At 46.6% G+C, this 27355-nt stretch overlaps 2 protein-coding genes and 1 pseudogene across 8 annotated transcripts in view; all 3 read right to left on the bottom strand.

Moving 5' to 3' along the window:
* Positions 1-257: 257 nt before the first annotated feature.
* CYP26C1 (cytochrome P450 family 26 subfamily C member 1) lies at positions 258-9152 on the bottom strand. Its single transcript, XM_027112066.1, has 4 exons — positions 8503-9152; positions 6974-7132; positions 4736-5065; positions 258-2811 (listed from the first exon to the last, which is right to left on the bottom strand). Exons 1-4 carry the CDS (start codon positions 8839-8841, stop codon positions 2434-2436), a joined length of 1206 nt encoding a protein of 401 aa, XP_026967867.1. The 5' UTR covers positions 8842-9152; the 3' UTR covers positions 258-2433.
* Positions 9153-9157: 5 nt separating this feature from the next.
* On the bottom strand, positions 9158-11139 carry LOC113623596 (cytochrome P450 26C1 pseudogene; annotated as a pseudogene).
* A 772-nt stretch (positions 11140-11911) lies between these two features.
* EXOC6 (exocyst complex component 6) overlaps positions 11912-27355 on the bottom strand; it is a 194842-nt gene continuing 179398 nt past the window's right edge. For 6 of the 7 annotated variants that reach the window (XM_027112059.1, XM_027112058.1, XM_027112060.1 and 3 more), the window contains 2 exons: positions 14272-14384; positions 11912-13196 (listed from right to left, as the gene is read on the bottom strand). In XM_027112059.1, the coding sequence (XP_026967860.1) occupies positions 13064-13196; positions 14272-14384 (246 nt within the window). In that variant the 3' untranslated portion in view covers positions 11912-13063. Of the gene's footprint in view, positions 13197-14271; positions 14385-27355 lie in introns of those variants that run through there. The other variant, XM_027112065.1, reaches the window with a different exon arrangement.

Here is a 27355-nt window from a genome sequence, read left to right as displayed (position 1 = left end):
TGGCAGTAGGTGGGGAGAGGGTTCACTGGAAAATCAAATGTTTCCAAGATGTCTGCAAAACAGCCTGTTGCTAAGGGTTGCGGGGTGGGGAGCGAGTTCCTGACTGGGGTCAGGGGAGCCCAGGCAGCTGAAGCACCGCCTTCCACCTTTCTTCCAACCCCTTCTTCCCTTGTCTTGAGCATTCATCCCCCTCCCAGGGTTCTATACCTGCTGTTCCCTCTGCTTGGGGTGCCTCTTTCCCAGCTCACCGCTTGCTGGTTCCTTCCAAAGTCGAATGTCACCCCAGGGAAGTCTTCCCAGGCCCCAGCCTGCCCGGCACTGTGCATTGCAGGCCTGTTTTATTTTCTCCACGGCACTATCATCATCAGACATGTTCTTGCTGTTGTCTGTGAGTTTATTTACTGTCTACCTCCTTGGTGAGCACACCAAGTCCAGGAGGGCAAGAACCACATCTGCTCCTTCCTCAGAGAATCAAGAGCTACCAAAGCAAGAGCTCAGATTTTCTTGGAAATTCCTGAGAATGAAGTATCAATGGGAAATTAGAGCAAAATTGGAGCTGCCCCTACAGGGGCTTATAGTTGGTGCAGACCACCAGCAGGTAAACCAGGTCTCTCGGAACCAGCTAAGTCTGGGCTTCTGAGAGCCCCCTCCCCCAGTCTCTCTCCCCAAGTCAGATTCAGCCCCAAGCCCTGGTCCTCCCACCACCTCAGCCTAGTGGAGTTTCTCAGGCCAAGATGTTGTCTCTGCAGCCTCAGGAGCGCCCTGAGGGCAGGCCCCCAGATCCGCCACTTCTTGCCGGCTCCGTGGCTCTGTCACCTGCCTGCAGATCCCATGGCCTGGCGCCAGGGCCTGTGGTCAGCAGTGGGTGATGAATTGCCCTGGAGGGGGTTATGGCGGTGTCAGCCGAGCTCGGAAGGGCCCACTGCACTGAGCTACCAACCCTGCCTGTGTCTGCTGCTTCCCCCTTTCCTTCTGGCCCCAGGATCCACCTTAAGCGTAAGGTCAGGAGGGCACCAGCTTTCTTCTGGTTCATTAAGGGGTCAGCTCAGGCCTTGGCGGCAACTTTCCTGACTCACCCATCATGTCCAACTGCCCCCAGCCTGTCCGAAGGTGGGTGGCAGGTTACAGTGAGCTGTTAGGAATAATGACGCCGGAGGCTCTTGGTTTACATTTAAACACTGTTGGGAACTTCTGTGTTGGAAAGGTCCAGAGAGTCCTTAGGCCAATCTAGGGATCGCGTTGAAAGGGTAAAAGGCCAAGAGCTTCGCAGCAGCCACAGGCCTGGGAGCTGGAGCAGGGAGTAAGTGATGGGGGTGGAGGAGAGCACTGGCTGAGTGGTCCAGTCTCTCGCCTCAGTTTCTCCCCTGTAATAAAGGTGGTTGAAGCGGTAAACCAGGATGTCCCTGCAGCCAACTACCCTGGAGATAATTCACAGCCCAGCTCCCTGGAGCTATGCTCAAGAGAGAAGTTCCAGCAGCCTGGACCCCAGGCTGCTCCAGTTCCTCGTCTCTCTCTGGATATATGCAGGGTAGGTCCTTCTGGGGGAAGGGGAGGGGGTCTTTCCTGAGTCTCCCTCCCCCCTCATCCCACTTTCCCACCAGGGAGCAGCTGCCCAGCCAAGCTGTAGCCCCCCTCACCCAACTATTGCCAGGAAACTATTTCTTGGTCCTTCTGTTTTGGGTACAAATACCTCGAACGTCTTTATGTCTCAATCTCCCATGAAAATAATCCAGCCTTAAAGAGTCCTCTTGTTTGCCTATTCTCCCTTGTATAAATGGAAAGATTAAACGTGTTCTTGAACTAGGAATTTTTCTTTTAAGAAATCGCCAGCAGAATCCGGCAGTGTTGAGCCTGTTTAGAGCCCTGGAAGCGCCCACCGTTCTGGGTTTCTGCCGAGACCTGCAGAGTGGCTAGGGCGCACCTGGCGGAGGCCAGCTGCCTGAAGGCCTTCCGTTGGGCGCCTTCTCGGTGTCTTCCTATGGCCCAAAGCCAGGCCAGAGATGCGCTCCCGGCGTCCCCTCTTCCTCGCGACCGTTGCAGGTCCCGCATTGTTCTACGGCCCAATCCTCCCCTAGCAAGCCTCCCCACGGCCCTGCAATCCATGCCTCCTCCCGGGCTTGGCTTCCAGTGGAGATGTTCCCTCCATCCCTGCTTCGAAATCCTGGGAAGGGCTTTAAAGACTTGGCCCACCACCTTTCCTTCCTCAGGGTGCGTGCGGAGGGCAGGAGGCACCTTCCCACTGGCCAGGGCACTTCTCCAGTGCGGTGGCGGTGGCTCGCGCGTCTCCTCCCGCAGAGTCCGGCACAGAGCCGCATTCAGTAACCGTTTGGTGAACTAGAGAGTGCGCCCGACCCGGTACTGGGGAAAGGCAGATGGGCGGCTCCGCAAGTGCTCCGCTGCCACTGGCCAAGTCAGGTTCCGCGGCGCAGCGGGTCAGAGGCGTCGCCCATCCTGCGCAGCCGAAGGCGCAAGCGGGTGGAAAAAGAGCCGAAGACCGTCCACCGGGTGCACGATGGGCACGGTCTGCATGGCGGGGAAGGCAGGCGTGGCCAGCTCCCAGCGCGCCGTGCGCACCAGCTCCACCGCGAGCAGCTGGAGCACGGTCTGCGCCAGCTCCTGGCCGAGACAGCTGCGCGCACCGCCGCCGAACGGGATATAATGGAAGCGGCCGGCGGCGCCCCGAGCATCCTCGCCCTCAGTGCCGAAGCGCTCTGGGTCGAAGCCCTCAGGTGGGCTGCGGTACACCGCGGCCGTCTCGTGCGTGTCCCGGATGCTGTACATCACGTTCCAGCCCTTGGGGATTTGGTAGCCCTGCGGGGAGGTGAGGAGACCCGCCTGACCACGAGGTACCCGGAAACCCAGCCCGAACCGATCCTCCACCTGGGGTATATCAAACAAGCTTCCGAAAACAAGCAGGGAGGCGCGTCTAACCCGGAAGCTACCGCTCTGCATACCCATATCAGCTCCTTCCCTGGTGAGCTGTGTGACGATGGGCTAAATGCTCAATCTCTGAGCCTCAGTTTCTTAACTGATAAAGTGAGAACAAAATGCCCATCTTGTGCGGATTCAAATAACGGGTCTGGCCATATATACTAGTGGTCAGTAAATGTGCTCTATTATTTGTTTCACTGTTTTGTTTTTGTCTTTTTTGTTCTCACGTTAGATCGGGAGACGTAAATTCTAGTCCTGCGCCCACCAGTTGCCTGGGTCAGAACAATGCCAGCGACAGCTCCTTTATGGTCATCTCAACTTTACAGCTCTTCTTGGGACTCAACTGAAAACTGCCTCTCTGTCCTCGCCACCCATCAGCTGAACAGTAATGTTCAGATCAGGCAGCCACACTCTAAAAAGGTGCACATGACAATTAAATTGTTGGAAGGCAGCTTTCATGTTCCCTTTGCGCACCTCCAACTTTTTCAGCTAATCCACTTTTGAGATGTCTACCAGCCCCGAGCATCCTGCTTCCCTTGCCTGAACAGCTTCAGGAGGCTCTCACAGGCAAACAGATCTTGGAATCACCAAGGCGCTCTCCCTCTCCTCTCTAGGCCTGTTTTCCCATCTGGAACCTGGAGGATGGCTAAGACCCCTGCCTCTATTCACCCTGGTGGTCCAGTGCCCTTCTCCTGCGGTTTCTCTAAGGTCTTGCACCCCAGCGCTTGCATGACGTCTGAATTCCAAGATTCAGCATCCACGACACTTCTAAACCCCTCACTAATCCACCTACCTTTGTCTGGGCCATCCCCTCCCAGTGATGTGCTGTCCCCATCCTAACCCGTCACTGTTCCAGTTCAAATGCCAGCTCCCAAAATGTTTTGGTTTCATTCAGCTAGAGATCAGTCTCTTCTTCACACCAGTCTGTGATGAAGTTGCTGGCTCTGACCCCCTTTCTTTCCATGACAGCAACTCAGGGGCACAATCCCATTCCCTTAGGGGTCCTCAGATCCTGGTATGCAATGCACTAGGGACATCTGCTGTTTAGCTTAAAGTAAGGGTCAGGGAAGGAGGTGCCCACTCTGCCTGGAGCCGCCCAGAGACTGGGCTGGTGGTAGGGGGGATGCAGGGGCAGCCATTCAGGCAAACACCTTCAGTTTAGCGGCGCTAGGGCTCCCCTCCCCCGATGCTGCCACTGCGAAGCACAGCCGGGCCCCACCTGGAGTCAAAGATGGAAGGGACCAAGGCAGCTTCCTTCCAGAGAGTAAACTGAGGCCCAGAGTGAGAAGGAAACTGCCCAGGGTCATAAAGAGATGGAGCCAGTCCTAGACCTTAACTTTCATTGTCCAGCTCATGCCAACCTGATCATACCCCATACTTTAATTAGCCCGCTTCCCTGGAATCCGGTCTCAGCCGGAGGCCAGGACTGGTAACAATGATTAATCCCTTTTTCTTGTGAGGGAGCCAGATAAATGGGGTACGGGACATAGTGGGGGTCTCTGTGCCCCACCCAGCCTCACTGGCTGAAAAGCGGGTGCTGGGCGGAGAAAAGGATGTTTTTATTCTAAAACTCGGCTCTAACTGATTCACCCGGACCACTGCCAAAAGCTGAAGTGTACGGGGTCCCTAACCTTGCTTTGCTGCCTCAACCGTGGTTCCCGGGAAATGGAAGAGGATTCAGCCCATTTTCCAGGAGGGAAAGCGGAGGGCCGGAGAGGGGAAGAGCAGACAGCTCGGTCCTAACCCCTACCCCACCTTCCCGCGGCCGGCGGCAGGGGCGGGGCGGGCGGCGCGGCGCACTTACGTCGAGCTCGAAGGTGCGCAGGGCTGTCCGGTAGCCCCCGGACACGGGCGGCAGGAGGCGCAGCACCTCCTTGACCACGCAGCCGACGTAGCGCAGGCGGCCGAGCGCCGCCAGGCTGAGGTCGGGCTCGCAGCTGCAGTTGGCCGGGGGCCCAGCGCCGCCCCCTGAGGCCGCCGGCACGCAGCCGCACGCGCGCCCCAGCCCCTGCGCCGCCAGCTCCTGCCGGATCTTGGCGATGGCCGCCGGGTGCTGCAGGAGTAGCAGGACGAGGGACGTGCTGGCACTGGCCGTGGTGAAGAAGGCGGCGAAGAGGAGCTCCACAGCTGACTCCTGCAAGACAGCCCGGGAGCGCTGAGTCTCCATTAGCCGGTTCTTGGCCTCGTGGCCCCCTAACTGAGGCGCAGGGGCCCCATATTTGCCGTTGCGCACAGGCCAGAGCGCCGGGTGCTCCCGTGGCGCGGCTAGCTGTGCAGGTCCTGGAGTCGATTGAATCCCAAGTCCGACACTTGGGGAAGTCACAGATAGCAACGAGCAAGAGGAGGATCTATCCACTTGCCGTGGGAGGTTCCCAAAGATAATGCCAGGCACTTTGTGTACTGTTCTTAGCGCTTTACGTGTATTAACTCATTCGATACTCACCCCGATCCTGTGCGGCACAATGCCCGTTTTACTGAGGCTCTGAGAGGTGCTCGAGGTCCCTGCCGTCACCAGTCCCAGTAGCCGAGCTGGGAGTCCAGCGCTCTTAACCATGCAGTGCTGCCTACAGCGCTGCCGACAACCCCAGCTGGGCGCCCTGACAGTAACGGCAGTGGAACTGACCAAGGCACCCGCAGCAGCAGCAGCGCCAGCCTCCCACCAACGCAAGCATCGGGCTCCTCCTGCTTAGCGGTGGTCCCAGTGACTAAACCTCTTCCTGGTGTGCACTGCCTGCCTCTGCCCTCCCAACTCCCCGTGTGCTGTCTTCCTTCCTTGCAGCACCCAGTTTGTGTTTACACACTGATGGATGTTATTATAGGATGAATATGTACCCCTCCCGTCTCGCACCTCGAGGGCAAGGGCTATAGTTTGCTCACTGCTGTATCCCCAGGCCCAGCATGGAGCCTGGCACTGAATAGGTAGATAATAATATGTGTGGAATGAATGACCTGATCCAAGGCTAACTGCCTGCCCTGCACAAGATGGGGAGCTGGGACAGAGACCTTGGGGCTCCAAGGTCCTCCCTGGCCAGCCAGAACTGAAGATTTCTGGCCAGTGGGTCCCTTCCTGAGAACCTGGAGGGTGTTGTCACCAGCTCCCCAGCCCTGCCAAGGCTGAGGGACCATCCACTTCTTTCCATATTACTCCCCTTCCCAGCCCAGAACTGCTCCTATCCACTGGCTCCCCCATGACTCAAGAGCCCCCTGCTCATCTGTTTCTAACTCCTTTGACTCTTCCAGACTTCACAACCACCCAGGAGTCAGGAAAGAGATTATTAGTCCCGTTCTCAGAGAAGAAACTCAGGCTGAGTGAGCCCCACCCTTCAGTGGCTGGCTAGTGGAAAGTGGGAAATTGAGGCCCCGAGAAAGGATGGGAGTTGCTTATGGAAGGCTTGAGGTGTTCCCATTTCTAACTTCCCTGCCCCCCAACCTCTCCATTCCTTTTTGGGTTCTCGAGCAGGTGGGTCCAGGGACCACTCCAAAGCTTCCCTCCTTACCTCCACTGTATGTGCACTATGCATACATGGGGAGGGGCTCTAATTCTCCAGGAGATTCTGCAGTGGCAACAGACAGGTAGAGAGGTGCCAGGTGCCAAGGTGGCTCATGGAAGTGTAGATTTGGGGAGGAAGAGGGGAGCTTCAAGGAGACTGTGGAATTTAGCCCTGAACCCTTAAGGTTTGTAGAGAAAAGGGGTGAAGAGAGCTTCATAGGCAGGGGGACAGCAGAGGCAAAGGCATGGAGTGACAGAGAAGTGGGGGAGGGGGAGAGCTGTTTGCTGCCAGAACCGGTAAGGGAGGGCCTAGGATTCGTGCCATGGACTCTCCTCTGAAAGGGATGGTGACTGGCCCAAGGCCACAGAGATAGTGGGTGCAGCTGAGCAATAAGCGGAACCCAGGTCTCCGCTTTCCCCTCACCCTGAGGAGTGCCTGTGGCTCAAAGTGGGCCCAAACAGGATGCAGCTCCATTGCTCCAGGGAGGCAGCATGTGTGTAGAGACCTGCTAGAAATGCAAAGGAGGGGATGAGAAATCTCCCGCCACCCACCTTCAGCTCCTGCACTGAGAGCTCGTGGCCCAGCTCCCTAGTGCTGTGTATGATCCCGTCGAGGGCATCGCCTGGCTCCGCAGCAGCCTTGTCTTCATGAAGCTTCTCTGCAATGGCCTCCTCCAGGTGCCGATGCAGCTGGTCCCGTGCCCGGATGCCCTGATGTGCAGGGAGAGAAGGGAGGTGGGGCAGGAAGGCTGAGGGGACCAGCCCTGGACACCTACCCCCAAAATCTTCCCAGTGCTGGTCTGGCTCTGCTGAGATCCTGGTGTTAAAAGTTTCCCAGCTTAGCTCCATGCCTGGCACATAGAAGGGGCTCAATAAATGCTTAGGAATTTGTCCCCACACACCATTCTCTCTTGATCACAAGCCCCCTCTGGGGCAAGGCAAACAGTTACTGTCCTCCTGATGGGAGGATGCTGAGGCTCAGAGAGGTCAAGCCATTATCCAGAGTCACACAGCTGTCAAGTGTCCGTGTCTGGCACAGAACCCTGCCAGGGAGTCAGTCCATTGTCCTTTCCCTGCACAAGGCTCAGGCAGGGGCAGTGGGCACCAGTGCAGAGAGGAAGGGACACCTTGATGCGCTCAGGAAAGCTCTGGCTTAAAGGACACTATTGGAAGTCTAAACATTTAGCCTTTGCAAGGGGTAGGCAAGAGGGCTGGGGTGGCCCTCCAGAGTTCAGGGAGCAAGCACAGCGAAAGCGTCTGCCTGGGGAAGCATTTTGAGCACTTGGGCTTTTTAGTCAGGGGAGATGGGGTTCAAATCCTGCCCCCCTCCCTACTAGCTGTGTGATCTTGGGTAAGTCATTTAACGTCTCTGAGCTTCAGTTTCTTCATCAATAAAATGAGAATAATAATATTTTGCAGACCGAGAGGATTAAATCAGAAAATGTACCCAAGGCAATCAGCGCGTATAGCATATACGTTTATACATAACTATTATTTTTATTCAGGTGACTGAAAACCAGGGCATCAGCACAATAAGAAGCCCCAGTTCGGTTGCTCTCTGGGCCCAGCCCATCGCTCTGAAGTTTGAAGAGGCCATGGTTCTCTGATCCGGAAACTAGTGGGCCTGGGGCCGCAGGCGGGGAGCCGGTACCCACCCCTCTCCAGCTGGCGCCGGGCTGGGTCGGGGGGGGGGGGGGGGGGGGGGGGGGGCGTGTCTGCGGCCCTAGTGCTCCCATCCATTCCGCAGCCACGGGGCTTCCAAAGAGGCGCTGGAGGCCAGGGCAGGAGGCGCCGCTCTGGGGAGGGGCTGAGACGACTGGCTGGGCGCCCGCCACCAAGACCCAACGTCGGGGAAGCCGGCGGCTGCTGAGGCTGGAGCCCATTCCTCAGGCGTGACCCAGAGAGGGTGGGTGGCCCGCCGCGGGTCACACAGCGAGTCAGGACAGAGGCCAGCCCCGACGCCCACCGCCACACCACGCCGCCTCCCCACACTGTGCAGAGCCTCCAACTCCCAGCAGAGGTGACGCCTGTGGCACACCGAGGGAGCCCCAAAGGGAAGGTTTGGGGAGGGGCGGCAGTACCTTGCGCAGGCCACTGAAGGGCACATCTAGGGGCAGCGAGAAGAGGTTCTCCACGAACTGCTCGAAGGTCCGGGCCAGCTCCGAGCACTGCGCCTCGTCCAGCCGCAGCCCCAGTAGGATGCGCGCAGCCATGCGAAAGGTGAGCGCTTTGGCGGCCTCATAGACAGCGACCGGCCCGCGGGTCGCGCACCAGGAGCGCACCTCACGCCGCAGCGTCCCCTGCAGGCGAGGCACGTAGCGCTCCAGCGCCGCGCGGTTAAACACTCGCGCCAGGATCTGTGGGGAGTGCGCGGGGTCAGCCCTGGCAGCCGTCCGGCTCCCTCTGCTCCACGACTCCATAGGAGCCAAAAGGCCAATTTCGGCCTGTCTCCTCTTCTAAGAGACCCGGACCCAAATGTGTTGGGTTTTGCTCTCGCCATTCCCTCTAGTTCTTTTCTGATGTACACAGTCCCTCCCATCCATCCAGGCTACAGGGGCCACCTCCTCCAGGAAGTCGTCGCTAACCCTCTCTAAGTTTGAATTTCCAGCGCTTCTGGTATCAGAATCGCATAAGATCGAAGGTGAAAGGACCTTTAAGTCCCAGTCCTGGCCTTATAAACCAAAGTCCCCCCCATAAGGGACTGGCCCAATGGCACCCACTTGTTAGTCAGGGGCCCTGGCCAGGTTCACAGTGTACCCCTAACACCTCGCCCCGGCCTGGCCCACAGTAGGTTCTCTGAAACCGCGGGTCTGACGTCCCGACGGCACCTTCTGTTTTAGGCTCACCTTGCGCCGCTGCCGGTGCGGCTCGCCAACCGCGCCGAGCAGTGTGTGCGAGCCCAGTAGGATGTGCGCGCTCTGCGGCCACTGGCTGCGCACAAGGCGGTGCTCGCCCAGCAAGATTGTGCGCACGTTCTCGGCGCCGCTCACGCGGATCACCGGCCTGCCCAGCAGGTGCGTCTTGAACACTGTCCCGTAGCGCTCCCGGCGGGAGCTGTGGAAGCGCGAGCCCTGCGAGCCAGGAGCGAAGAGGGATGGGGCCGCTGGGCCTCAGCTGAGGATCTAGCCCAGGCCTCCCAACTGCCGCTTGATTAAAAACCTCCTGCTCTAGGCTGGCGCCTTACTCTTTACAAAACAGTCTCAAATGGGCCTCGTGACTACCCTACGGTAATGTATATGCTCCTGTTCCCATTGGTGAGATGAGGAAACTGAGACTCAGAATGGGGACACAAGCGCCAAAGAGCTCACTGCTGAGACTTGCTCCTGACTCCTGATTCTATGGTGGCAGGACATAGGGTCCTGGAACCCCTCTGTGCACCCCCGCGTTTTGTCGGTACTTAAGTTGCGTTGGAGAGTACGCCAGTGACATACGGTCCCTTCGAGGGAGCAGCTGGGCAAAGGTCAGGGCCGTGTATGCTCCCTGGGGCCCTGGGCGACAGGAAGAGGCTGGCTACGAACCCTGGGAACATTGAGAACCAGCGAGGGATAGGGAAGAAGGGGCCATATTGGGGTGCGGAAACGACGAACTGCTCACCTGAACTAACCAATGCAGCGTTTCCCCGAAGAAGGGCCAGCCCATGGAACCTTTGGGCAGGGGCAGGGCAGAGGCTCGGTCCCGGCTCAGCGTCCAGCGGAGGGTCCAGAGGTGCTGGGCCAGGCTGAGCAGCAGGCCCGCGCACAGGAGAGCGGTGCCCGCCGCCCCCAGCACCGACAGGCAGCTCAGCCCCCAGGGGAGCATGGCGAGCCTGCCGGGACCAGGCCACTCCGAGCGCAGGAGGCGCAGGAACTGCGGCGCCGGCAGCGCGCAGTGTTCACCTGTTCTGTCCGGAAAGGGCCTGGGGCTTGGGGACCAAAACCGAGATTTACAACCTCGGACAAGGACTTCGCTCTAAAAGCAGACGGGCAGCGGAGGGCAGCAGTGACCACGCGCCCTTAGGGAACGTGCCTTCATCGAGACCCGCGCGCTCAGGACTTTTCCCGGAGTCCGACGGCTCCCGGGCCAAAACGCAACCCCCTTGCGCGGGCGCCGGCTGCCTGGCGACCGCTCGAACCTCCCATCTCCCACCTCCCCTGGTCAGCACTCCTTCGATAGAAGCAGCGAAGGAGGGCAAAGAAAGGAGCAACTCACCGGTGTTGCCAACCAGGGCTGCGCGCACCCGGACTGTAGACCCCCGCCCACCTCTCTCTTCTCCAGCCTTTTAACCCTTTTCGGCCCACCCAGGCCACATTTATATAGATATTGGCTCCCTCCCTACGGATTGATACCGATTCACATGACGTGACCCGCCTCTGCATATTTAAAGCGCTCCACGCAGAGTAATGATTGGAGGCGGTGGGCAGCGGCGCGTTCTCCGAGGGGTTGGAGTGGGGAGTGGCAGCCGCTGCGGCGCTACGGCTAAGCCGGGGGCCGTGCCCCGCGCAGATCCTCGGGCGGGGCCTGCAGTTTCGCGCCAAGAACCTCCCGGCTCCCAGCAGGAGCTCGGAGGGTGGACTGACCAAGCGCACGGAGCTAATGCGGGCTCTCTCTGGGATCCCCACCCTCGAACTTCCAGGTGCCCCGTCCCCTCCCGGCACTCCAAGCCTAAAGGGCTGGGGGTTCTCCCCTTTGCTCTGCTTCTGGTTCAGGGAAACTGCGGTCTTCGATGCCTACCTTGGCATCGCAAGCCCTGATGGCCGGGGTTGAGAATCTCGACATCCCCACCCCTCCAAGGTCTCTGATCTACCACTTCCAGAATCCTTCAAAAGATGATAGTGTCACTGCTTCTCAAAGCTTCACAGAAACTCCCTAATCCCACGAGGAGCAGATATCCCCCGGCGCCTTTCGGGACTCGAGGACCAAATTCACTGTCCCCTCCCGCTTCGTATCCTTCCCACCCCATCAGTCTACATGATTGCTTCTTGGGGCTTTTTGTGGGACCCGAAATGCCCCAGGACTCGGGCGTCCCAGTCCCTACAGCGCAACCCGAGGGGTGCGGGGTGTGTGTGTGTGCAGGGTGCTTGTTTTCCTGCGAACAGTAAAGCGAACTCCTCAAGACCATCACCGCTGAGGACCCACAGTGGTCTGCTCCAAGCAGTACAAAGGAGGCGTCTCTCCGAATCTGGGGACGCCTCATCCCAAGCCGGGAGACGTCCCTGGTGACCTGGAGAGCTGGGTAAGGCACTGGAGGGTCACTACATTCCAGTCCTCAAAGAGAACTAGCAGCTCACGGCTCCTCTGGTAACTTCCAGATAGTATTGTCCCTGGAATTACCATATTTTCCATGTAATATTTTTTAAAACGTTAAATACTTTAGGATAAGAGACGGTCAAGGGAATAAGGGCTTATTTTCTTTGTTTTGGTGACACTCCCATTCCAATAACTAGGGAATAATAGCCCTTCTGAAGAAAGCAGTTGTTTTAAGTCAGGAAGCTCTAAATAGATGCAGTATCATTGAATTTCCAACAACTTGCTCAACCTTTTTAATATTTAATCACAAAATCAAGAAATGTACATATAATTCTTTGCACTTATTTTACAGAGTCAAATAAAAGTTTCTTACAGGCATAAATCCTGAAAATGCAAAAGGATTATTCAGCATAAATACAATGAAGAGAAAGTAAGGATCAGATTGTTATTACCATCTGGACCACAGTACTTTACACAGTAAAATGTACATTCATTTTAGGTTTTCCAGAGTTCATTTGGTTTGGCTTGTTTCCACAGTGAGGACACGGTACTGAGGTCTGCTCTTTGAAGAAAGTAACCTGACCCCTGTGGTAACTTCTGTGTGTAGGAACACATCTCTCCTAGCACAAGCGGCACCTGAAGTGGTTAGCCCCACTTAGTTTCTGTCCTTCTAACTTGAACCAAACCAAACCAAACCAAATAAATGGGGCCAGCTACAAACACTATAGTTAGAAATATTAACCCTGCTGAACAGAAACACCTTGCATCTTTAGAAAATCAAATTCCTTTTCTTCATATTCAGATTAAATTAAACCACCCAAGTAGAACAAATAATTCAAATTCTTATTGGGTTAAATTAAGTTTGACTTCAGGGACCTTTAAAGATTTATAGTTCCTCCCTCGAAATCAGCAGAATTAGAAATTTTAGTCTATTTAAATAATATTGAGGTGAAAATTAAAGCTAAAAGTCAGAAAATGACAGTGAAAGATCAGACATAATTTCATTCCCACACCAGATACTGGAAAACAAACAAACAAAAAACAAAACAGAAAAATCATTCAAGTCTAAGTAGAAAAAACACTAATACATAGAGGCATAAGTTCTTCTAATGTATTTACACAATCAGTTTCATAGACAATTTTTGACCTGATTTATATATTAGTTTTGCCTTTTTTCCCTAGAAGTGAAAAAAAATTAATGCCAGGTTTTCCATATATAAAATATTATTCAGCTATTTAAAAATCCATACAAATGGTATTTATAATTCTTTCTTGTTTAAGCTCTCTCATCAGTGTCTTTTCTCTACTGTATTTTTGAATTCTGCAAACAACTTTCTGTATCATGACCAGTGCCTGTTAGAGATCAATGTTGAGACACCATGGATTTGGTGTCACTGAGTGCAAGCAATGTGAAGTTTATGTGTGCTGGGACATACCATTCACCAAACTTCTCAGCTGTTTCACAACTGTCTCTATCAACTTCTGTTTGTCTCGATCATTCTTCCTGAATTGAGCAAATATATTGTTCTTTTTGCTAGTATCCTTCATCCTAGGAATATACGTGAATGAAGAAGATTAGAAAAGGAAATTAAAAGCTATACTGTCACAAGTGAAGTATCTTGGCATGCTCTGGATTATCTCACACTAATCCTATGCTTGAAAAATATACTTCAAAGAAAATAGGTACTACTAATAGAATTACAGAGAAAGCAACCACACAAAATATTAGTATGTAAATCTAAAGCAAGTTTCCTTACGTGATACTATTTTCTAACATCATTCCATAAAGTATGCTAAAATACATACCCTCTATGGACTCTGCAAATCACACTCATAGCAAGACAAGGTGAAAGGAAAAATAATATTAGAAAATTTAAAGCAGTAATTTGTTTGCCTCAGTGGTGTTTCATGGCATTGTAAAACAAGCTTACATTTATTTAAAACAGTTCCTTATGTCCTCTCAAATCAAATACACCACAGATATTTTGAAATGTGGGGAAATAATATACACTTTTAATTCAAAAATTGAAAATTTTAATAGTGATGCTTAAAATGAAATACGGTAGAGTGAAAAGAAAACCTGCCACATAAAAGAAGGAAAAGTAACACCTACACTTGTTTTACTTTTAATTGGACGAGACGCACCAGTAAGTGTTCTGTTACTTCAGTTTTTAAAATATCATTTTTTTGAAACGCACACCTCTCTACCTGTAAAGAATCCAAGCCCATCATGGTAGGATCTAGACAGCACTGGTGGCAAACATTCCAATCCCTAACTACGTTTTACAAAATACTTTCTTTCCTGTGTTACAGTATTAAAAAAAAAAAAAAGTTCCAATTCTCACTTATCTGCAGTAAACATATTTCTAAAGCCAATTAGGTCAGATATTGAGGATACAATAGGAAAAATGTTTTGTCTGTATCAACATAAACAAATCTCATATAAAAGTACACAACACTGAAGGCGAGAAAGAAAGAGGCTTACGTTTTGATCATTAAAATGAACTGAACTTTTAAGTTCCATATAGACATTTCTCTTTTGATAAAAATTTCTAGTTCTTCAATTATCACTGAATCACAAAATGCTAAAATGGTATGCAAAAACATCTGCGGAATATACTCACTTCTCCAAAAGAGTAAGGGCTGTGTTTGGATTCACCCGAAGGTACTTAGAAGCTGGCTGACCGTAATCAGCTAGGTAAGTAGACCAATCCCAAACCATAAACAGGTCAAGGAGCTGAGGAAGATGGGGAGAAATGTTAAAGCAACTTTTGACTATTTATCCACAGCTAATACATAAAAGATATGCTACTCCTGATCCATTTTAATATGACCTGCTTCTCAGATGCAACAGAATAAGGAATCTCATTTTTAAAACTTCATTAACTATATTTTATAACCAACATAGTGTATAATATCTTTTCACTTTTCAAATTACTAAAATTGTCAGGCCTTGCCTTTCTAATAAAATACTTAATTGCATTTTCAAATAATTGTAAAATAATGAAAACAGTTATATAATTATATTAACACGTACTGAGGTATAGAGATTTAATCTTTACACATTATTCAGTTCATACTCAAATTTAGTTAATGAGGGTTGCTGTTACTAACTGAAGAATTTTAAAGAACTTAAATTGAACCTTTTTTTCTAAAAAGAGGTTAAGTATGTTTACCTTTCAAAGAAGTCGTTTGCACCTAGACTTTTCCCAAAGTAATTTAAACCGAAAAGCTCAGATAATCTCAATGAAGTGCATTAAACAACCTCTTCTGGATTCTCCCTGGTGATAGATCCTCAGTAGTGTTATGAAATGAGGCCTTCAGGACTCAGCCTGTTAACTCTAGGCAATCATTTTGTATAAACAAACAACAACAAAAAGGAAACCTTCTTGTTTTCCGTAGTGTTTTAAAATTGACTATTTGCTTTATAATCTCCAGTTAGAATTGTTGTCAAATATGGAAGTAATCTTTTAAAAGCAATGCAGTGCCTAAACCAAAGCACCAAACTCCTTATCCAACTTTAAAACCCTAATCCCCTTTAAGCCATTTAAAACCAACTTCCTATCCCCATTTGAATTGTTTCAGAAAGATAAATGTTTTACTTACTACCTTCCTTCGGTTTTTATGTTACTTTTTCTTTTTGTTTTAGCTCACTTTATAAGTAAGGGGTGTATTGGTTTTGCTTTCAAATGAAGCAAGTATTTGTATTTACTCATAGGATATGTGAGCCAACCCACTGGCTCTGAGAGGGATAAAATTTCTGGGGTGGTTAAAACCTACAGAAAGTTAGAAGAAAGTTACAAGAAACTAGCTCTTCCTTAGGAAGATAATGGACTTGTTTGACTCTTCCCATCCAATATACAGCTACTAATAGAGACTTTCTTGTACAAAGCAGAAAATTCTATAATGAAAATATTTACTACTAATATTAAAAGCCACACTATTTTCTTTCGGGCAACATTCTAGGCCATACCAGCCATACCAAAAGTTAAAACACTGGTACAGAAACTACACTGAGACAATGTTAAAAAAACACAGTCTTAAAAAGAAAAGGGAACATATTTCAAGTTCTGTGTAATTTTTGACTCTTGCTTAGCAACAAGTACATTTTCCCCTTCTTTCACAAGGAGGAAAAGTTACTTTCTACACTCTGCAGTGAAAATGTAAATTAGTATAACTTCTCTGGAATGTGAATTTGCAGTATGTATTTAAGAACCTTATAAAAATGGCCATTCCCTTTGATTCAGTAATCCTACTTCTAGGAATCTAACTTCAGTAGACAATAATAAAGGTAGATAAAAACTTATGAACAAATATATTAATCTCAAAAATGTTACTTGTGTTATCAAAAATTGAAGAAAAAAACCCACTGAAAACAGCTTAAATCTCAGTATTAAGACAATGGTTAAGTAGTGAGGTATATCTACCTATAAAGACAAGTATCATGTGGTTATTCAAATTGATGCTTACATAGAATTTTAAATAGCTTGGGAAGTTTATGATAAATATTACTACTAAAATTACATAAAAACCGATCAAAAGAGAGTGGAAAAAAATTTGAGAAAATGTTAAGAAGAGTTGTAATTTGTGTGGTGGGATTATGGGTAACTGTTATTATTTTCTTTATTTTCATAATATTCTACAATGGGCATGTATTAACTTTAGAGTTAGAAATAAGGTTTACATACATACATATATTTTTTTTCCAATAAATTTCAATAATGAATTCTCCTCATTCAAAATAAAAGCCTCAGTTTGAAGGAGTCCTCTTCCAGGTATACGTATGTCAGCTCAAGTGTGTGTGGGCATGCGCACAGTCAGCAACCACTTAATAATGTACTGGCTGCAAATTCCCTTTCTTTCCAAAGGCAACAGCAACATGACCTTTGGGACCTGGAAGAAGAAGCCTTAAAATAAGGGCTGATCTACCCCCAGGTGGGAAAGGAGGAGCCCATTTAATGAATTTAAAACCTACACCAACTCCAGCTGTTGAGTACAGAAATGGTTCTTTTACAGCACAAAAACAGACTTTCCTAGATAAAGAAATATTATGCTTACTTTTTTCATGTATGGTCAGACACTCATATGCAAATTTCTTATTGCTAGAAATTACAGGAACCACAAAATTTAACCTAACTGCCCATCTGTAGACAAGTCTAATCCACATGCTTTCAAATTTACACCAATACTTTACAGCAATACATACAGTGCATAGTTAACGTGTAGATATCAATGGAAATCTGCATAAATTTGCACACTAATGGTTAAGGAATGCATTGCCAAGGTGGATAAAAGGGCTAAGGATCTAGATAACATTCACTTATTCATTCAACAAATATTGACTGCCCACCTACAACGTGCGAACTACTGTGCTAGGCACCAGAGATACAGTATTGAATGAGACAAAGTCCCTGTCCTCAAAGAGTTTACACTGTAAGCGGGGAAAGTGGGGAGGCAGAGTTCATAAGGAAACAAGTAATATTTTATGTTAACATGAAGAATTTATAAAGAAAAAACTATTCACACACAATCTTAGTAACTTAAACTAGAGTAACATATGAGGAAGCTACTGTCAATTTAATATTGAGTAAGATAGAAACTGATTTACATAGGAGCTGACACTGCTTGCTCTGTATTCTCAGGCCATGAATCCAGTGGATATAGACTTGAGCACCATTTCAGTGTCTATGCCCCAAAGGATACATGGATGTGGGTGGAGAGGAATGATAAGGCCTAGCAAGCATGCTGATCTCATACTCTGATTTCTCATTTCCACGTGTGTGACAGGGCCCTGTGGGGCTCCCAGGCGCAAGAGTCTTTTTTTGTCCCCCAATTCTTGTAGGCAAGACTCCAGCCTCCAAGACCTTCTCTGAGTTCCAAAGGGCGGATGTGAACAGTTGCTAATCAAGGGAGGAGCAGCCAAGAAACCACCTGATTAAAGGGAGCAGAGACTCTCCTGAGATTAGGAGACCACCTGAGACAGAGGAAAGGAGGGAGGCTCTGCACATACCTTAATCTTGTCAGAGACCCCACCCTTGAGCCACTGTTATAAAACCCCTCATCAAATTCTCTGGGGTTGGGACACATAGTTTTTTGAGGCAGGAGCCTGCTGTGTCCCCCTCTTTGCCTGGCAAAGCAATAAAGCTATCCTTTTCTACTTCACCCAAAACTCTGTCTCTGAGATTTGACACCAGTGCAGAGAAGCGGAGCTTTCGGCATCATAAGGATTTTTCAAATGCATAATACCACATTTAATAAGTAAATAGAAACAAACTTCACGGAGCTGTGCAGGCAAACTCATAAAGTATGTCCAGCAGAGCGTAACCTCTCAGTAGATATTCAAGCAATATCACTCTCTGACTGATGATGCCAGACCACTATTCCAAGTTACTTAGGAGCTTTTTTCTTAGGCTTCATGAGTACAAAATATAAGCACCCTACAGACAATTTCGGTTTATGAAGACAGCTCTAGAAAAAGGCCAAAGTTGGCCAGCAGGCAAACTAGGGCAAGTGAATGTAGTCAACTGACTTCCACCTTTCCCAGGCTTTCCCTGGGGCTTGATAAAGAGGATAGATACCCTTATGATAAGGCATTGGGTCTAATGTTAATTGAGGTAAATGATCTTCTTAGAGAAAGAAGCACTAATATTTCTGAATGGTCTACCAGTGTCCCTCCATCCATAACAATTACAAGATCCTTTAAAGTACAGTTATACTGACATGAAAGATGTAACACAAGCCTAGGACATTATTCCTGGGTCCTACCTAACACTATGCCAGGCCAGATTTACGGACTGAGTCCATTTCTATAGGCTGCTACCTATGCCTATTTTGACCAAGAAGCATGATCCCAGGTCTCTGGGATTGTTTAAAAAGAACGAGACTGCTCTGGAGCCAGAGTGTGACGGGAAGGGATGCGGAAACTGGAGTGGCACCAGGTACAATCACTGACACTCCTCTTCACTCCACACAGTCATTGCCTTGGGGACTGCCTCTCACATTCGGTGAGGTTTCACAGGATGTACTATGTCCTTAATATTAAAATCTAAATTATGGAAAACCTTACTTCTCTATCTCAAGTTGTACTTTCTTCAGATGGCAGTAAACAAATAATACATTTGTTATTAATCATACAAAATCTCCCTCAGTCTTGGAAATAAACTGTAAGACATGGTCTCAACAGGTGAATTTATTAGTTAACACATATACCTGAAATCCAAAGATGTAGACCAAACATGAACAAAAATAAAATCCCCCCTAGATTATCCAAAAGCAATTTTACAATTACTTATTAAAGGATAAAGTCAGCCATATTAAAATGAAAATTGGTACTAAGTTCTAAAAATGCGTTTGTTCCAATAGTCAAGTAAAGTAATTCCACCTTAAATCCTTTAGGGAAGTAAGCAAAGTATGGATCATATAAAAATGAATAGCAAAATAATGTGCCTCAGTTCTATTTCATCATGACTTATAAGATTACCTAAAATTAGCAAACTAACTTTTTTTTGCACCAAGGATTCAAAAACACCCTTCATAACTAATCTGATAACATAAGGTGGGATTTATGCAAATTTTTAAAGTGTGTTGTATGTTTCACTTCCTCAGCCACCCCTGTGTGTCCAGCAAACAAAAAGATTCAGCTTAAGGAAAGAAATGGTTGCATGGGTGGTCCATTTATATCCTCAAAATAGTTGAATCACGGAAGAATCACTGAATTAGTCTGTGTCAAGGCATTTAGCTTGCTGACAGCTTCTCATCCTAAGTCGCACTCCAAATCTACACCCAAGAAACTTGGGGTCTCAGACCTGTTGAGATCACTTTGCACAAATGACACAATGAATCTAGGCCAACTTTAAACCATTCTATGAAACTCTTGAAGTGACTTTCTGCTTTTGTAAAAGTGAACCCAGAGTGCCAGGTCATTTTTTCCTTGAATCTGGTTTAGCTTTCTTTGTTTTGGGTCTTTTGGGTTTTGCTTTTGAAGCACCTCAGGGGCAGTGACCCAAGGCAGAAGATAAATAAAGTTAAGCCAACCTCAAGAGAAAAGCAATTGGGGATACCAGGTTTGCTTTTGTAAATGTGAACAGTGACCTGGGGGCTCAGGGTCAACCTTAGTCCCCCAAATTCCCCTTTCCAAACACTAAATCCACCTGGGGGACCTCAAAGTTGCTTTGCAGATTCCAAAAGTAAACCAGGAGATCATTTTTCCTTTGCTTCCAAAAAACAAAGCCAAAGCAAGGGTTCCTAAAGTGCTTCAGAGATTTAAACAACAAAAATCCTAAACCGGAATGTAGCTTTAAGGAAGAAATATGAGTAATTAGGCACTGGGGATTCAAGAAAAATGGGTCTTATTAAATTGGCCACAATGGGGGGAAATACAAGTCTTTTTTCTAAATAGATGTTGAAATCAAATGACGAGCTCTATATGCTTTTTTAAAAAAATAAATGTATTTATTTATTTTTAGCTGCGTTGGGTCTTTGTTGCTGTGCGTGGGCTTTCTCTAGTTGCAGTGAGCGGGGGTCTTCGTTGCAGTGCACGGGCTTCTCACTGCGGTGGCTTCTCTCGTTGTGGAGCATGGGCTCTAGGCGTGCGGGCTTCAGTAGTTGTGGCTCATGTTCTCTAGAGCACAGGCTCAGCAGTTGTGGCACACAGGCTTAGTTGCTCCGCGGCATGTGGGATCTTCCCGGACCAGGGCTTGACCCTGTGTCCCCTGCATTGGCAGGCGGATTCTTAACCATTGCGCCACCAGGGAAGTCCCTCCATCTACTCTTTTTTTTTTTAATTTATTTTTTTTTAAATTTTATTTATTTTTGGTTGCATTGGGTCTTTGTTGCTCTGCCTGGGCTTTCTCTAGTTGCGGCGAGCAGGGGCTGCTCTTCATTGCGGTGCGTGGGCTTCTCCTTTCAGTGGCTTCTCTTGTTGCAGACCACAGGCTCTAGGCGCGGGGGCTTCAGTAGATGTGGCACGTGGGCTCAGTAGTTGTGGCTCGCGGGCTCTAGAGTGCAGGTTCAGTAGTTGTGGCGCACGGGCTTAGATGCCCCGTGGCATGTGGGATCTTCTCGAACCAGGGCTCGAACCCGTGTCCCCTGCATTGGCATGCGGATTCTCAACCACTGCGCCACCAGGGAAGCCCCCCTCCATCTACTTTTTAAAGCACTTGGCTTTACCCTTCTCCAGCTATTTGAAAACATATATGGAAAATTCCACATGCAGCATGGAAGAGAATTTTCAGCAGCAGTTAGAAAAACTTTTGTTTTTTGGGCAAAAACTTTTGTTTTTTGGGCAAAAACTTTTGTAAAGAAGCAGTATTGTGCTTCCACCCACCTCACTTTTTGCCCTCAGGTGTTAATTGCCCTCATGCTGACTTTTGGCTCTCTGGTACACCTGACCCCTAACCGGTGCCTGCCCTCTTTAAACGTCCCATCTGCCTAACCCGCTCTCAGCCAGCCTTTCCACTCCTACCTATGTGAGGATCAGAAGCAAGCTCTGAGCACATTGTGGCTTAAAGGCATTCATCTCTTCAAGTCACTTAATTCAAGTGAACTGCACACAGCAGAAGTAGAATGTTCTTAAAGTATTTTTGATGGTAAGCCATGTAATAGTCCTAAATAACTACTAGGTAGGTTTGGAATTTTGGGGGGAAAAAAGAGGCAAAAAGAATTTATATCATCAGATTTATACACATCTATATTTGCTTTACCTTGAATTTCTTGGTCACTACCATGGCTAAAAGACCATGCAGATACATATACGTGTACAATTTTATGTGGAAATTTATTCTTTATTAAAAAAAATTTTTTTAAGGAAAGAGGTATTTATTTATTTACTTTTGGCTGCGTTGGGTCTTCGTTACTGCGTGCAGGCTTTTTCTAGTTGCAGCGAGTGGGGACTACTCTTCGTTGTGGTGCGTGAGCTTCTCATTGCAGTAGCTTCTCTTGTTGTGACGCACAGGCTATAGGCACGCTGGCTTCAGTAGTTGTGGCTTGTGGGCTCTAGAGCGCAGCCTCAGTAGTTGTGGCGCACAGGCTTAGTTGCTCCGCAGCACGTGGGATCTTCCCAGACCAGGGCTCGAACCCGTGTCCCCTGCGTTGGCAGGCGGATTCTTAACCACTAAGCCACTAGGGAAGTTCCTCTTTATTAAAATTAATTTTATCAAGTAATACATGGTTAATAATCAAATGGGGCATGTCATGAAAACCAACAGTCCATTAGCCTACACTTTCCATTCTCAGAAGCAATCATGTTAACTCTTTCTGTTTTAATACTGGTGATTACCTCGATATCTCTAAATATACTTATTTTTCTAGTTTTTATTTATCATCTTGTAGTTACCATATATGAGGATTTACCTTACTTATACTACCTTCCTGTTTTTGGTAGTTATAACAATTTTTCTCTATTTTTGCTTTTATAATTTAATATAATTAAACTCCTATTTTTTGTTATATCACCTTAAAAAATTTTTTTAAGTTTTGAGATCTATTTCACATACCATTCAATTTATCCATTTAAAGTATACAAATCAATGGTCTTGAGTACATTCACAGAATTCTGCAACTATCTCAATCAATTTGAGAACATTTTTATCCCCCAGAAGAATACCCATACCCATTAGCAGTCACTTTCCAAACTGGAGTCATATAACATGTGGTTTTTTGTGTCTGGCTTCTTTCATTTAACATAACGTTTTCAGGGTTCATCCATGTTGTAGCAGGCATCAGGACTTCGTTCCTCTTTACTGCCGAAGAACATTCCATTACGTGGATACACCATTCCATTACGTGGATACACCATTCCATTACATGGATACACCATTCCATTACGTGGATACACCATTCCATTACATGGATACACCACATTTGTTTATCCATTGATCAGTTAGTGGACATTCGGGTTATTCCCATTTGGCGGCTATTATGAGTCACAACTGCTATGAACAAGTTTTGTGTGGACACGTGTTTTTATTTCTCTCGGGTATATATCTAGGAGTAGAATTTGTTACAGAAACTTTTAAGAGGATCTTTTGACTCTCCATTTAGTAATGTAAGAATATTAGCACCTTATATAGTTGAATTTTAAATAATTCTTCTGGTAATTGGGGTTTAAAATATTTATATTATGTATTTAAACCCAAATAACAAAAGATGTGTAACTAAAGTTTTCTAAAAGTTATTTATGAATGCAGAATATATTAATAAATTATTATCAATAATTTGGGGGGAGTGCCCTGGCGGTCCAGTGGTTAAGACTCCATGCTCCCACTGCAGGGGGTGCGGGTTCTCTATCGCTGATTGGGGAACTAAGATCCCGCGTGCCATGCGGCTCAGCGCCCCCCGACCCCAACCAGAGCCACCAAAGAAAGAATTTTTTCATCTTCTATTTCTAAAACATGAAAAACCTTGTAACTATCCAAACAGAAGAGAACACTTCAGGTATTTTGCTCAAGTAGATTTACCTCAAATAGCTGAGTGTGATTTTGGTTTTTATGATACCTTTACATGTATATGTGGCTTGCTTTTCTTCAGTCATGAGTAACTAATTCAGCTGCCTCATACTCTAAGGCGAGTCACACACTGAGTGCTAGCACTTACCTAATTACCAAAACTAGAAACCTGGATTCAGGTTGCTTTGACTCTTCTCTCTCACAACTCCTGCATCTTACTTATTGCCAAATTGTGTCAATTTAACTTCCTAAATATTTTTTTCCTAAATATTTCTTGAATTCACTTGCTACCTACCTTCCACCACCACTACTACTACTACTGTCCTAGATTAGATATCATACTCTCTCCCATGGGGCCTTTGGTCTTGCCTATCCCCTCTGCTTCTCCTTCTAATACGCCAGGATCCATCAACCTCCACACTGCTGCCAGAGAGATGCAGCTCAAATACAAATCTTATCATACCATTCACTTGCTTAAAAGTTTCAGTGGCTTCCCAGCTCCTACAAGATAAAGTTCAAGCTCCTTAACATGACATGCAAAGTGACTTTTTGGCTTCCTCTCCTGCCTTGGAATTTAAGCTCCTAAACTAGGAACTACTCATAGTTCTCTTACAGACTGTGATGATGCCCCAGGACATTGTCATTTTCTTCTCTGAGTCTCCTTCCCCTCCCTTCTTCACTCAGGTAACTTTACTTATTCCATAAAATTTAAATCTGGATTCACCTCTCTCAGGAAGTCTCCCCAGACCACTATGTGTTAGCTGTTCCTCTTTCGTGTGTCCTCAGAGCTCCCTCCATAAATCTCTATCATAGTATTTTTCACAGTATGCTGATATCACAGTTATTCTGTCTACCCACTAAAGAATCAAATATCAATAATTCCTTTTGTAGTCTGGACAGTTCATGGCTGTCTCAGCGCTGTCTCTTTCTAATACGCCAATAGTTGAAGTGCCTTTTCTTCTTCCTAATAATGTACTTTGTAAGTGCCTCAAAGCTGGTGACTTGTTTTGCTTACTCTCTGTATCTTCACATTTGGCCCAGTACCTGGTATATAGTAGGAACCAAGTAAATGTATGTTGAGATGAACTGCAAACGTTACCTTTTGACACAAAGGTATGTATGTTGAGATGAACTGCAAATGTTACCTTTTATGTCTACACAGAGCCCACATCATATATATTAATAAGATGGCTAAGTTATCATTTACTTTACATGTCAACTATTTACAATCAAGACAACTCTGAATTTTTAGTAATGTCTTATAATTATTCTGAAGGCCAGACTAGTCTCTTTGACTGATTTAATTTATGTTATAGAATGTACTAAAATATTTCATAACCAAAGCTCTGCTCCTGAGATTACCTTTTGCAAACCAGTGATGCCACCATCAAGCATGTTAAATAAACATTCCCAGGTCATACATTTAATTTTCTGTCCAATTCATTACATCATCTGCCACACTTATATAACAGGTAGTTATATAATGACTTCACCAATGAAGCTCAGACTTCTAATACTAAAGAAATCAAACCTTGAAATTCATGATGTGAGGTGTTCACTAGACTTTCAGTTCTCTCTGATGAGTCACTTTGCTTCACTGAAGCTCTGAAGAAATAAGGTCTGCTTATATGAATTGACTTTGGAAGAAATCAAACAACAAAGAAAACAATATGGATTAGCCAATGAAGAAAAATTGTATGCCAATGAGTCTTTACTCCAGGATATAGTAGTTGTTCAAATGAGGGAAGCTAGACTGGGCTGGGGTTTCTTCAAGTTCTCCTTTAGACTGCAGTTGTTAAGAAAAAGAGGGAGGGACTAACCATTTTTTAAAATGTGTAAGAGTCTAAGTGGATATTCTTCTCCCCTCCTCCCCATGGTTGTGTTTTAAAATAATGCAAATGACAACCTGGAGACGCTAATAGCTGGATTAATTTAGTCTTCAAAAAATAAGTCACATATGTTTTACTCTAAAATTTTAGCAAGTAATATATATTATTTATAATTTGTCATTAGTTATAAACACTGACTTTTGGCTTTTGGAAAAAAAAAGCTAAACTAAAACTAAATACTTCAGACCCCAAGACATATTATCATTCTATTCTTTAGCATGGAACTCAGACCATTTGAGACAAATGAAACATACCATGACCATTAAATCCCAACTGCCTCAGAAGGAAAAGGGAGATTGTCACTGTCTGCTAAGGTATTACCATAGAAACTAAGGCAGACACCCCAGTTCTAGGCCTTGCAAGAAATTTTTAGTGAAGTGGGGAACTGAATTTCAGATACATATGTCATTTGTTCAGCTTTCTAGAGATAAGGTCTCAGTTTTATGTCCTAGAATATAAATACAGACTCTTTACTATTTTGCCTTAGATTCCCAAAGAATGCAGAGTTAGCTAGTCTACCATACTTAGCATGATGGACATAAAGAAAATAAGGATCTTTACGGTCTATATTAAAGACAAAGAATATTACAATATCTTGGTGAGTATTTGTATTTAACGGGGCTTGCATCCTCACTCATTTTTTTCTTTCAAATCTTATAATAGATTTTATAATTTTTACTCAAATAACTTAAAAAGATGTGTCTTTTTTGCTTTTCTAAATCTAAAAGGCACTTACTTCTCTTATGTTAATTTATTAACCCCTAATTATCCAGACCTGATTGTATGTAATTACCTTTTGTCAGGTATAATAATTTGCTCAATAAACATGTCAGAACACTTGCTGCTTTGTCTGTTTTAACAGATAAATTTGGTTTTTCCATAGCCCCAAGGCATAATTAAATATGAAAAAAGGGGGCAGTTATCAAACTACACAAAAGCTGATTCATGAAGGAAGTGCATATTGGGTTGGCCAAAAAGTTCGTTACGGAAAACCCGAATGAACTTTTTGGCCAGCCCAATACGTAGGAGGAGCCATGGCTTACTTTGGGACCTGATGCTTGCCTGAGTGCTTAGTTAGTTACAGGTAATTTCTGGGACAGGGTAACAGTAACAACACTGTGAAGTGAACTTCAAAAGGGCAACAGGCAAACTTTAAGATGCACCTTAGTTAAGAAGCAGCTGTTGGTAAATAGCTATTGGCATCCATCCCTCTTTCACTACAGGTTATAGCAGTAAAATACAAAAAGAGAAACTAAATAAAAACAACAGGAGAAGGACTTATTTTCTTGGGAAGATAAATGCAGCCAGTGGAATTAAATGGCTTGTGATCTAAGTCCTACAATGCTTGCAGTGATGTGAATCTACACTATGGGAGTGCAAAATGAAATCCCTACCTGACCTCTGGATAGCCGAAACAGGAAATTAGGACATTTCTAAGCAAAATAGGCTGTGTCATCCTGTTAAAATAATTGTTTCCTTTGACACTCTGTCAGAAAAAATTCAAGACATAGAGTCTCTTCATTGTAATACATAAAACGGATGCCTGGCCCACTGCCCTCAACATAGCTGAGGAGGTAAAGTCTGTTGATAATTAGGAAGACAAAGAAGGGGAAGGAGGGATAACAAACAGGTAAGAAAGTTGGAAGCAGTCTTTAAGTATTTACAAAGAAGTTGAAAATAAATTAATATTTTTAAAAGGAATTTAATTCTTAAGAAGAATCTGGGTTAATTAAGAGATATTCAATGATTGGTGTTTCAGGATGTTAGAAATCGGTACCATTTGGTTGGGAAAAATCAAGTTCCTCCAATGTCTCACATGATCAATACTCTACAGATATGACTTGTTTATCTGATTATATTTCACTTGGATAAGAAGTGCTGTTTCAGGACTTTCCTGGCAGTCCAGTGGTTAAGGACTGGAATACACCAGAACAGATAAGTAAGTAGTTGGGTTTAAGAAATATTTAGGAGGGGGCTTCGCTGGTGGCGCAGTGGTTGAGAATCTGCCTGCTAATGCAGGGGACACGGGTTCGAGCCCGTGTCTGGGAAGGTCTGGGAAGATCCCACATGCCGCGGAGCAACTGGGCCCGTGAGCCACAACTACGGAGCCTGCGCATCTGGAGTCTATGCTCCACAAGAGAGGCCGCGATAGTGAGAGGCCCGCGCACCGCGATGAAGAGTGGCCCCCGCTTGCCACAACTAGAGAAAGCCCTCGCACAGAAACGAAGACCCAACACAGCAAAAATAAATAAATAAATAAACTCCTACCCCCAACAACAACCAAAAAAAATAGAAATATTTAGGAGGAAAAATCCCTAGGACATGATGAATGACTAGGTGTGGGACACAGCAGAGTGGTGCCATCAACCAGAACA

This window comes from Aethalodelphis obliquidens, unplaced genomic scaffold (assembly GCF_003676395.1).
Source record: "Aethalodelphis obliquidens isolate GAN/ISIS:26980383/991018 unplaced genomic scaffold, ASM367639v1 scaffold11, whole genome shotgun sequence".
NCBI classification, from domain to species: Eukaryota; Metazoa; Chordata; class Mammalia; order Artiodactyla; family Delphinidae; genus Aethalodelphis; species Aethalodelphis obliquidens.
Note: the sequence above shows the minus strand (reverse complement) of the source record. Positions and strands in the feature narration are given on the sequence as shown.